Source organism: Camarhynchus parvulus, chromosome 5 (genome assembly GCF_901933205.1).
Source record: "Camarhynchus parvulus chromosome 5, STF_HiC, whole genome shotgun sequence".
In the NCBI taxonomy this organism is placed as follows: Eukaryota; Metazoa; Chordata; class Aves; order Passeriformes; family Thraupidae; genus Camarhynchus; species Camarhynchus parvulus.
The window spans coordinates 46823301-46836448 of record NC_044575.1 but is presented as its reverse complement, the minus strand read 5'-3'; the positions used below and the strand labels follow the sequence as shown (position 1 = coordinate 46836448).

The 13148-nt window shown below is 39.5% G+C and overlaps 1 protein-coding gene across 1 annotated transcript; it reads left to right on the top strand.

Moving 5' to 3' along the window:
- Positions 1 to 403: 403 nt before the first annotated feature.
- On the top strand, positions 404 to 11380 carry LOC115904504 (alpha-1-antiproteinase F-like). Its single transcript, XM_030949940.1, has 4 exons — positions 404 to 1037; positions 7237 to 7507; positions 9876 to 10023; positions 11192 to 11380. The coding sequence occupies exons 1-4, from the start codon at positions 404 to 406 to the stop codon at positions 11378 to 11380; spliced, it is 1242 nt and encodes a 413-aa protein (XP_030805800.1).
- Positions 11381 to 13148: the final 1768 nt, after the last annotated feature.

The window sequence follows — 13148 nt, the reverse complement described above, 5'->3', positions numbered from 1 at the left end:
TTCCAAATTTAACTGATTAGCCTTGACTGTATCTCTTACTTTCTTCTCTATAAACCTGTGCTTTTGACTCTTTCATCACTTAAAGCCACATTGAAAACAGAATATTGGGAAAAAAACAGTTTAAAATGAATTGTAGCTTAACTTTAATGAGGGCGTATTTGGAATTACCTCATCCCTCTTTGACTTTAATTTTTATTATTTCATAACCTCTTCAGTAGGTTGAGCAATTTTCCAGAGTCTGCTTCCTTGAAATAGAAAGCTCATTTCCCCCGATTCAAACATCTCGGAGTCACTGGTGCTAAGCTAACTCTGTATAGTGAAGGGATTGATGTGTTCCTAAACACAAGGTGAATAGATTTGTAAGCCAAATGTAACTTTTCTTCTATTACAGAATCAGAGAAATATGAAGATGTTGGTTTCCCTGTGTCTTTTACTTGTTGGAATCCTTTCCAACAGTTACTGCTATGAGCCTTATCCACAAGGGGTAAGAAACCAGAATCCAAGAGCACAAGAAAACCAAAACATGCCATGGCAGAATGTAAGGAACAGTGTTTGTCGATTTGCATGTTGTTTCTACAAAGATATTTCTTCTCGTGAAAACAACGGAAATGTTTTCTTCTCTCCTTTGAGCATCTCAACCGCCTTTGCAATGCTGACTCTGGGTGCCAGATCAGACACCCTGACACAGATTCTTAGGGTCCTTTGCTTTAACCCTGGTCAGATTTCTGAAAATGAGATACATGAAGGTTATCGTCAACTCATGCAAATGATAAACAGAAGGAATGCGGGGTTACAGTTGAATATGGGAAATGTTCTGTTTGTGCTTGATCGACTGAAGCCACAAGAAAAGTTTTTAAGTAATCTCAGAAACTTCTATGAAGGAGAAGCTTATCCTATGAACTTCAAGCAGGCTAATCAAGCCCAGATAAAGATCAATGAATATGTAGGAAGAAGAACGAATGGAAAAATCAAGGACCTCATAAATAACCTAGATCCGCTTACTGAAATTCTCCTTATTAGCTATATCTATTTTAACGGTAAGATATACATATCATGTTCTTCTACTCCATAAATTATTTCCTCAGGTCAGTTTTAGACTTCATCATTTTTTGCAATATGGTTTTGCAGGTGGACTCATATCTTTCCCTTTTGGTCCTCACTTATATTTAATTAGAAACAAAGCTATTGGAAATTATGTTCTACTTGACACTGATAACTCTTAGCAAAATGTATGGCAAATTTTCCCATATCTTTTAATATATAAACTTCTTTCCTTCAGAAAATTAAGTGAAATACATGTTGAGGAAGGCACCTCTAGGCAGTAAAGCATCTAATCCTATACAGTCTAGTAGTATTCAAGCACTCTCTTGGCTGAGATCCATTTCTGTGAATTTCAATCCATCTGGTTTTTTGTTCAGCAAGTTCAGAGTTAAATGCAAATAATGCTATTAAAGGAAAAATTAGCATCTTATCAAACAGAATATATTTAGACAACAGCCTTGCTGTTACTGTGTATGTTTATGTATTGAAAACTAAACAAGCTACAATAGCTTTAGTTTCACACTCATGTTCTCCTTATTTTTTTACTAACTATGCCTTTGCCGATAGCATGTCTGTAGTCCCAGTGTGTCTAGAGGCATAGGTTTCAACCTTTTTTTTTTGGTTTGCAGATTCTAATATTTTCCAGTGGAGAGATGGACCCAACAGTATCAAATACAAGCCTATTGACAATAAGCTTGTTTTTCTTAATTAACTTGTGCAGTCTGCTTAGATACAGTCTTCAGATGTTCCCAGAGCTTTTAAGACTTCTATCTAATGAGAAGAAGAGGATCAAGGCTGTAAGGCTCAATCAGTGGTCTAATAACAGATATTGCATCTTATTTCAAACTTTCTCTCTCTTACAGATGATATGCTGAAAGCAAAGTATTTGTGGTCAGAAAAATAATATTCTGTAATTTATCTGATAAAAATATCATCAAGCTTGTTAATTGAAATAGAGATGGCATATTAGATAAATTTTTAAGAGAAAAGCTATCCTTTTCGAACCTGGATGCTTGCACTTTCCAATGTGAGGCTTCCCGTGAAAATAATTAAGAACTATATTTCTGTTTTGTTTTGCTTTCCATCTGCATCTCTGCTCCTTGTAATAATGTCTGAAGATTTGGCACAACTAAATGGAGCTAATTGAAATACAGATGACTAATGTTTCTTAGTTCTCTAGAAAACCTACTCGTTTATCTCAAATAATGTTTTCATTTAGACTTCTATTAAGCATCAGGTACATCTTTCAAAACAGGCAAAAAAACTTGTCAATTTTTCTTTTACTGAAAGGTGTTTGAAAAATGAGCAATGAATTTTAGTAGCACAATGGGGACAAAAAGCCCAAGAAACCTTATATTAAAGATGACTTTGTATTACAGTTAATTTTTACATGTTCTAACAGTAAGGGTTGTTAGTTTTTTTTGAAGAGATGTTCAGTTTACTACTGCAAAGATTTCCTAGCTCCTCTAAAGGTGGTGGAGTTTCAGTTTTATCTCACCAATTTTAAAGCAAATGGATTAAAGAATAGCATTCATCGCAATATTATAATAACAATTTTTAGTCTTGAGATCAAGACTAGGTTAATTATCTAGAGCTGGGATTAATCTGGAGAGGATTTCTAAACCTCATTTAGCTGTATAACCAGTCCATACTTTCAGGTGCTTGTCCTCTTTTTGTGCATTACAAACTTCCTTGCACATTACTGGTGACAATTTTTTTCGTGGTGTAGCATAGTGCAGAATTTCTTTTTCAAGAACAAAAGTCTGGCAATATTTTCCTGACTCTGACCCACAAGACATGTCATTTCACTATATTACAGCAATCCTTTTTCATTCCTTAGTCAAGATCATAATGACAAAGAATACTTTGAATTTCATTTTGCTGCTTGAGCGCTGTGAGGCACTTGAGGAAGGTGCCTAGAAGGTATCCCCCTAGGATAGATGTAAGAACAGGAATAAGAGTACCTTTGAAATAGGAGGAAAGTATTAGTGAATATCATCTCTGTCTAATCTGTGTGTTAACTGATAGTCATGGCTTGGGACCTTAATTATCATCTCGTTCCGATCCCCCTGCGATGGGCAGGGACAACTTCCACTAGACCAGAGTGCTTAAAGAACTGTCCAGCCTGGCCTTGGTCACTGCCAGGGATGGGGCATCTACAATTTCTCTATTCCAGCCTCACAACCCTCATAGTATAGGATTTCGTCCTTATATCTAATCTAAATTTAAATTTGCCTTCTTTCTGTTTAAAGTCATTCCCCTTTGTCCTATCACTATCTGCCTGTATAAAAAGTCTTCCCTCCTCTATAGGTACTTCCCCCTTTTAGGTGCTGGAAGGGACTCTAAGGTTTTCCTGGATCCTTCTCTTCCCAGGCTGAACAACCCCAACTCTCTCAGCCTGTCTTGATAGGAGAGGTGCTCCAGCCCTCTTGATCATTTTCATGGCCCTCATCTGGAGTAACTCCAACAGATCCACATCCTTCTTTTATTGGAGACCCCAGAGCTAAATGCAGTACTCCAGGTGGGATCTTGCCAGAGTGAAGCAGAAATGGAGGTGGCTACATTTTTTTTGATGAAGTTCAATATGTGTTTGGCTTTCTGGGCTGCAAGCACACATTGCTGGGGCATGCTGAGATTCTCATCAACCTACAGGACCAAATTCTTCTCCTCAGGTCTGCTTTCAACTCAATCCATTATTTTCCCAGCTTGTATTTATACTTGGGATCACCCCAACCTGCATGCAGGACCTTGCACTTGGCATTGTTGAACTTCATGATATTCTAATGGGGCCACCTCTCAAGCCCGTCTCACTCTCTCTGCATGGCACCCTCTCTGTCTGGGTGGCATCCCTTCACTCTGGAGGGCATCACTTCCTTACAGCATGTCAACAGAACCACACCATCTTGGTGTCACTGGCAAACTTGCAGAAGGTGCACTCAATTCCACCGTTCACTTTACCAACAAAGATATTGAGCAGCACTTGTCCTAATACCAGCCTCTGAGGAGCACTGGCCATCCCTTGATCTCCTCTTGGACAACAAGCCATTGACTGCTGCAAGCCTTCAAATGCAAGCATCCAGACAATTCCTGATCCACTCAGTGGGCCACCTCTCACACCCCTCCCTCCAGTTTAGAGTCAAGGATGTCATGCAGGACAGTGTGAAATTCTTTGCGCAGGTCTGGTTAGATGACATCAGTTGATCTTCCTTTAGCACAGTTTACCCTTAGTGAAGTCATGTTGTTAGTCACCAATCACTTCCTAATTTTCCATGTGTCTTAGTATAGTTTCCAGGAGGATCTGCTCCATATCTTGCCACTCAAAAAGGTGAGAAAGACTGGTAGTTTCCTGGATCTTTCTTTTCTTTGTTTTTAAAAATGAGAGCTCTCATTTATCTTTTTTAGTCAGCGGAAATTTCACTGGACTGCCATAACTTCTCAAATATGATGAACAGTGGTATTGCTGTTCCATCTATTTCCCTCATGATCTGCAGGTCCCATGGACATGTTCATCTTCAGGTTCTTCCCATATTCTTGAACCTGATCTTCTTCTACAGTGGACTACTTTCATTCTCCCAGTCCCTGCACTTGCCAGTACAGATTGAGGGGAAAAAACATCATTGAGTACCTCAGCCATGTTCTGGGTAACCAGGCTTCCCATTTTCTTCTGGACGGAGTTCACATTTTCCCTAGTCTTCCTTTTATCATTGTCATACCTATAGAAGCTTTTCTCATTGTCCTCAATGTCCCTGGCCAGCTTTAATTCTTTCACACCTTTAACTTTCCTAATCTATTCCTTGGAGGCTCAGAAAGTCTCTTTTTATACCGCCCAGGTTACCTGTCCTTGCTTCCCCCTTCTGTAGGCTACCTGTTTGTGTTTGAGTTCACCAAAGAGCTCCTTCTTCATCCACACAGGCCTCCTGGAATTTTTACCTGACTCCTTCTTTGTTAGGATGGATCACTCCTGTGATTGGTGGAGGTCATCCTTGAATATCAAGAGAATCATAGAACCATTAAGGTGGGAAAAGACCTCCAATATCTTTGAGTTCAGCCTTTGACTGAACACCACCATATCAAATAAATTGTTTGCACTAAGTGCCAAGGCCAGTCATTTCTTGCGCATTTCCAGTGATCATGAGTCTACCATACTCCTGAACAGCTTTTTAAAATGTTTGACAACTTCTTTAGTGAAAAAATTCTTCCTGATGTCCAACCTGAACCTCCCATGAAAGAGCTTGAGGCCATTTCCTCTTGTCCTATCATTTGTTGCCTGGTAGAAGAGACTGACCCTGACCTGGCTACAGTCTCCTTTCTGGCAGCTGTAGCGAGCAATGAGGTTCCCCCCCACAGCCTCCTTTCCTCCAGCCTAAAAAACCCCAGTTCCCTCAGGTGCTCCTCACATGACTGACTCTCTAGAGCCTTCTCCAGCTCTGTCACCCTCAGTGCTCCAGCACTTCAATGTCTTTCTCATTGTGAGGCTCCCAAAACTGGGCCTTGAACAGAACTGGAGGCATGGTCTCACCAGTACCGAGTACAGGGGGACAATCCCTGCCCTGGTTCTGCTGGCCACACCATTGCTGACACAGGCCAGGATGCCATTGGCCTTCTTGGCCACCTGGGCGCTGCTGGCTCATGTTCAGCTGCTGTTAATCAGCACCCCAAGGTCCTTTCCACTGGGCAACTTTCCAGCCACTCTGCCCCCAGCCTATAGAGCTGCATGACATCGTTGTGACAAGCCAGCTTTCCAGGGGCCCTCTTCCCTCCATGGCTTTATCCCAAGCAGATCTCTGAAGAGGCCAAAGTTTGCCCTCCTGAAGCCCAGAGTAGTGGTCCTAACATCCTATGCAGTTCTCGAGCAAAGTTCTTCTTGAAATCAGTTGGTTTTCCCTGAGTTGAGGACTGGATAAATGTCTAAGTTTTTCAGGACTTGCATCAGTCATGTTTTTGTGATTCATTCTGCTTTTTTTTTCCCCTTAAGCATAATAATGTAAAAGTTCTGCATATTATATATCTGATGATAGAATTCACTATTAATGAAGTATATAAAGTATATGAAATGTATAAAAGTAGCAACTTTTCCCTGTTCAGAGCACTGCAGTTGTCAATCTATGCTTTCAGAGACCAAGACATGCACTGAAGAAGTCTCATTTCACTTTTTCGAAAGCTATTTAGTAGTGCAGGCCGTGTCAGATGGTGGAAAAAGCAGACAATAATTATTTCATTTGTAACAAGTTGCCTAGTAATCAGTGTTCAAATAGAAATCAGCAGTCAACAGGACTGCATCTTGTCTCATGGTTTTCTTGATGCCACTTATTTTACTTAGTGTCACAGCTCTACTTTTGCCCATTACATTTGATAAAATGTTAGTTTTGCTCTAGAAGGCAAAATTTACTACAGAGCAACAAGATTTCTTAAAAATTAAAATAAAAACAACAAAAAGCCTTTCCAAAATTCCACAATTTCCCCCTTTTTAAAAAATTTGCTCAGCCTCTGAAACGTACGGTGTGGATACCTGGAATTTGGTTTTGAAAATCCTCTCCACTGGGGATAAGAACCTTTCAGAGCTTCAATGTGGATGGTTTGTTTCACCATGACTAACTGAGGAACCTTTGAAAATTTAATATGGTGAAGATGACAGTGGAAAAGTTTTCTGCTGTTGCTGTTTTGTTTCCTAACTCAGCAGTCTGATGAAATTAAGCTCCTTATGACTCTATACATCATCAGCTAATGTGAGGTACCAACACCTCTCTGCAAGTAACCCAAATCCCTTAATTTCTCTGGAGAATTCATCCCTCATGTCACCCTTTACAAGCTTATTTTGATTTGGGAATAAGAAAATGAGAGAACCTTCTTTTGAGCTTAGATAAAGGCTGCATTATATGAGGACTTTACAGGCTCCTCAAAACTGTCATCATGGAGGAAAAGTGCAAGTTAGAACCCTTGATAATTCATCTAAATGAAGGATTTTGCAGCCTGCTGTAAGATCTGAGAGTTTTACATCATGTTCTACCAACTGTGTGTTGCTATTGAATTATTCTGAGTATTTAGTAAGATCAAGTGATCATTGCAAATTGGTTTGTCTTTGAATCTGATCCATCTGTTCCAGTTTCTGTCATCTAAGAATGTGTCCTATGATAATATGTCCTATGGTTTCATGTCCTTAAAAATATCCTGTAACTGTGTCTCTTATATTTCAAGCTGAATGGGAAAAACCTTTCGATCCAAAATACACCAAAATGAGCAAATTTTTTGTGGATGGGACCAAGGTTGTTGAAGTCCCAATGATGTTTGGAATGGGCCTGTTCAAGCATGGCTATGATGAGCAGCTGTCTTCCACTGTGGTGCAAATGGATTACAAAGGAGGTGCTTCAGCGTTTTTTATTCTGCCTGATAGAGGAAGAATGAGGAAGCTGGAGAAAAGATTGTCTTGTGAACATTTGTCAAGATGGTCAACATTAGTCACAAAAAGGTAAAATTCTGCAGTTCTTGGTTCAGATTGTAGCCAAGGAAACAAATGTGCTGGGGTATTACACAAAATCAATATGCAATTTTTAGCTCTGCTTTAAGCAGTAGAAGAAATTTCCTGACCTAAATTGGATCTGGCTGATTTAGTGTCCATGTATTCTCACATTCAGGACTGCACTCACTGAAAACCTTCACAGATTAGGACTTTTGTGATTTATGCATTTTGTTTCCCATCTTCAGCTCTTAATAGGCCCAAGTTTTTGACTTAGACCCCTTCTCACTTTTTTGGGGGGAAGCTTTCTGCCTTCTATTTACAAGTGTATTCCTACCACTTCAGCCTCTTTTCTTGTCTCTTTCTTAATTTCTGACTATTGAAATTAACAGCAACTGTGCAGTTAATGCTGAAATAACAACTTCCATTCAGCAATTGTGAAGGCAAAGCTCAATATGTGAAAAAAACCAAAGCCAAACAAAATAAACAAACAAAAACCCCACCAAAACAACAACAAAGGAAAAAAAACCCAAAACGGCAACAATAAAAAGAAACCAAACCAAACAAAAAAAAACCACACAAAAAAACCCAAAACAAAACAAAACAACAACAACAAAAAAACCAAAACAAAACAAAACAAAAAAAAAAAAAAAAAAAAAAAAAAAAAAAAACCAAAGAAACCCCAAACAAACAAAAAAAGAAACCCAGCAAAACCAAAGTAATTCTCTGTGCACCTTTACAGTTTTGAAACTTCTGGGAGTAGCTATGTGGCTTGTGACTATAGGACAAAAAGATGGTGACTCAAAATACTTAGGTATAATTTTTCCAAAGAAACAATTACCTTTACAATTATCAAGATGAATGCTAAATACAACTGGAGGAATTTATATTTCCTCTCTCCATCTTACAATATGAAAAAGAATCACAGTCAAAGACAAGTCTGCTTCATGCTGCTCCCCATTTTTCATCATAACCATTCTCTCCTAGAAAATAATGACACAAATTCCTCTTTTCCCTTTAATCTTTAAAACAATTGATTGTATCAGCTATTATTTGGAGTCTCTGGGAGGTCTTAATAAATGAAAGTATTATATGGAATCATGTAAAGGCTGTGACCTACCTGTTTGTCCCTTCTCTGTCTGCAAATTGATCATGATATTAGTGGCAGAAATGTTGTGAAGGACATCTTTCATTTCTGGTGGCTGACAAAGAGAATAGTGCTGAAGTGTCATCAGTACAGACAGCTGAGATCTTTTAAATGGCTGAACTAAAGAGAAAACCTCACTTTCACTCCTGGAAAGTGTATCCCACTGCTCCTTTCCTGGTTGCATTGCTCCTGTGTGTCTTTGGCTTTCCCTTTGCTCTGTACTAGAAGCAAGTGGGGGCTTGTGAAGGAGTGCCTTTAGGTAACAGTAATGCAGATGATCCAGTGATAGCTTCACCCTCATTCAGGGCAGCAATCAGCACGGACTGAAATCAGGGAGAAGCAAGAGTTCAAGCAACCTGTTATCAATCCACAGCACTCTTGTTTTTGGATGCAGCCAGAGCTGACATTAGATGCTGTGCAATGCTGGAGGTATGGGCTTTTCCTTCCCCCCTGCCCACTGGATGGCTTTCTCTTTGGCTGGCTTCATTAAGTGCTCCACATCTCCCTGACCTAAAGCCCTGGAGAGCTGGCCTGGTTTCTCACCAGGTAATAGTACCCAATGTCAGTGCTATCACTAACCTCTGTCTCATTATGCTGCTTCTAGCCGTAAATGTTGGGCTTAACCTTTGAAAAGTAATTGTTAGGTACTTAGGGGAAAAACAAGGAAAAATGAGTCAGAAACACAGAGCTTTGGTTAATTTATGCAAAGCAGCAATCTAGTCACTTAAAACTGAGTAAGTCAGACACTGGGCTTGGCACAGGAAAAAAGTTATCTATTGGCTAACTATATTCTGTAAATTTGCTTTTGTCTTTTATTTTGCCATGCCTTTTATCACTACTTACTATTGTCCCGCTTCTTCAGCGGTTGTAGTTCCATTTTATCTGTCCTGTTTTATATGATAAATACACAAGGCCAGTTTTTTCTCCAAAAGTAACATTCCATGAACTTGAATGTGTTGGATTTTTTTTTTGTGCTCAGCTTGAGACACCTAAAGGAGTCTCTTTTTCACAAGGTGCATCCTCAGTAATGGTTCATGATTAAGGTGCTTCCAGCTGATTGCAGAAGAGATCACTGACTTCAGAAAATTTTCATCTCCTATGTAGACTAGAGGGAGGCTAGAGGCAAAATGTCTTTAGGGAGAAAGCAAAATCAGTTTTCCTCTTATGAGTCTATGTTGTTCTGTGATAACTGATCAAATGTTTCATTGTATTCTTGCGCTTCTTTCCTGGCAGCTCAGTAAATTTGTATCTTCCGAAATTCACGCTTTATGGGACATATAACCTAAAAGATATCTTATATAAAATGGGCATCATGGATCTATTCACTGATAAGGCTGACCTCTCTGGGATCACTGGGCAGCCCCAGCACAGAATTTCCCAGGTAAGTCATACTGCTTTTTGTTTTATGGGCCCATGGTTACTGATACTTGCATCACTTTCTGCACAGCTATTCATGGTGCAAAACTCATGTAAAGAGGCTTTGCTTCCATAAAAAGGCAGCTGATGGCATGCAGAGTATTTTATCCACGTTAGTTGCACTGTATGAGCAATTTACTACTTACTAGTCTGTAATTTTTTAATTTAGAAGGCTATTTTGACCTGCATGGGGCAACTTTATAAAACATACATGACCAAATCATTATCTATCCACACGCTGGTACCCTCTTGCAGCTGTTACAGTCACCACTGGCTGCTTCTGTCTGGGTCTGCCTTCTTTAGCCTGCTTGTGGGCAAGTAGGGAGCTGTAGGATGTATCACTGCTTGTATTTTATGGAGGTGAGGGAAGAGGAAAAACACACTGCTTGCTTTTAAACTGTTCGGGAGAAACAAAAATGCAGTTATGACAAACATTTGTCTTCAAGCATATGAACAATTACTACTAGGCTCAGGTAGAAGCTACAGATAGATCATGCTTCAATAAACCTAGAGTTTAAGGCTGACAACTGGGGCAAACTTAATTGTCTAATGAAGAAAACAATTGCCCTCATGACCTCAAGTGGACATTAGCAAATCAGGATCTGTCAGTGTCTTGATTTCACAAGGTCAAACTTTTGTGTTTCTGTGCTTTAACCCTCCATTTCTGGCCCTTCATCTTTGGTCCCATTTTCCCCAAAACATGAAGGAACATAGGAAACATAATTTAAGGTTTCTATCCATGTTGTTTCTTCAACTGTATGAATTTCTAATACACAGTTAAATATGGTCTTACTCTCTTAACATTTGGTCTAGCTGTAGAGATCTCCATAAGTGGATGCAAAGAATAAGAAAAGAAACAAAGCAAATGTTTTCACTAGCAGGGACATGCCCCTCCAGAGTAAATTTTCCTGGAGAGTAACTTTTCCTCTCTGGGGCTAGAAAGCTGTGCTGCATGTAGCTTGCTGATTTTATTTTTCCTCCCTAAGTTTGCTATCTTTAAGCAGTGGACTCACACCTGTCCATCTGACATTTGTTTCTTACCAGTAATTTCTTCAGGCACTTTTAACTCTCATTCTTATTTAAGTGACCCGTTTTGTACTCCCTTGACTTGTCAAATGTCTGTTTCTTCACAGGCTATTCACAAGGCTGTGGTAAAGGTGGATGAGACTGGCACCGAAGCAGCAGCTGCCACAGGCATGGAAATAGTGCCCATGTCCGTCCCAATTACTGTTAGATTCGACAGGCCCTTCCTAATGGTCATAAATATGGACAACACTATACTCTTCATGGGAAAAATTGTGAACCCTCTCAGAAAAAATTAAGTTAATGTACAAATTAGGTATGTGGTGATGACCACTCTTAGATCAAGTATTAGACCTGATGAGTATGGCATGGCTACAGAGGGGCTCTCCACCTCTTAACTGATGTTATTCACTGTCTTTTGTAGATGAGACTCTTCATCAATTTAAGTTATCATACTTGCATGTTTGTTTGGGCCTTGCTTCTTTTTTTTTTTTTTTTTTAAAGAAGGTTGCATTCATGCAGAACTGTCATTAGCTCTGGGACAAAATAGGCCTGTGTGATACTGACAGCATAGATACATCTTCTAGCAGGGAAGATGAGGAGCATGTGGGTGGAGAGGGTTGTGTATGTCTGCTTCTTCCCTCATGGCTGCCTTCTCTCCTATTTTTTATGTTGACTGACAAATAGGTACAAGTTATGTCACTTTACTATTTGTGTCAATTTTCCTACCAACATGAAGTTCATAGCTAGCATAAACCTTAACATGCATAATGCTTATTACCTTGCCTAGTACCATTGTTGTCCAGTGAGTCTATTACACCCTTGCCTGTCAGCTGTTGTCCCAGCTTGGCTGCTGCAAAGGGGTCTCAAAAAAGGGTTTTTTTTCCCCTGCAGATACATACTCCTCTGCCTACTGTTTTTGTGTAATCGATAGTCCAGACTCATTCCAGGGCAAACTTTAGAGGTCCTAAGAATTTGATCTAAGAAAAAAAGAGATGGATCTGATCTCTGCACTTTGGCACCCTGAAGCCAACCATTGTGAATCAAATATGCAGCTCAGAGCAGCCAGAAGACCACTTCTAGCTTATGCCTGCACCTAAAGTAGCTCCTAGAAGTCCCCAGGCAGCAGGAAGCTCAAGCCATGTCCCTGTGGTGCCAGTGTCTGTACCATTACTGTCTGTACCTGGGAGATTACCCATGGCAGCAAGCGCCACTCCAGTATTGTTTGTAGGATCAGGCACCCTACCAATAACACCCATACCCCACCCGTGGTACAGGCCACGTCTCTTGATACAACCCCTTCTGTTCCCAGACTGTCTGGTAATACAACATTGGTACTCTTCTTCTCATCTGCTTCATGGTTAGTATAGCCACAATATTATAAAGAGCTGTTTTCACTATTAAGAGACACAATAACCAATCACATTCATAATGAACATGCTTATTTTATTTCCTTGTTTTCTTTCCTATCTATTTTTTTCTTCTGGTTTTTACAACATCTATCATTATTTTATTTCTTTGCTCATGTTCCTGGTATATATCTGATCTCTGGTTGCAGGAGGGGTCAATTATTGACTAAAGTGGGTTAATCTGTTAATAGGTATTAAGCACTTACACCAGTCTTTGTACAGCCTTGAAATATGCAGACAAATGTACGATGGGAGAACAACAACAATTAATAAACATGACATTAAAAGATTTCAAATTCTGCTATTTTACTTCTATAATTCAGAGTTAAGAATTAAGTGGTTCAAGCAAGTTTTTTGACTAATATCAACAAATAATTATTAATTTACTGCTCATATACATTAGATTGGCACAATAATGCCAGTAATGAGTTTCAGGAAGCCTCTGCCTTTAGCCTGAGCAATTAATAGTAGGTTATGTCTGCTAGGCAGAGAACCTTTTGGGAAGGCTGGACATTCATCTCATGCAAAGATGTTTATTTCAAAACTTTTAGAAACTGTGTTGCTTCCACTCTATCAAATGTGCAGCTCCCATGTGTCTCATCACTCTTCTAAAAAGCTCTCTCTTGACTCCCTCTAATGGCTCTGTTATCAGTCTTGG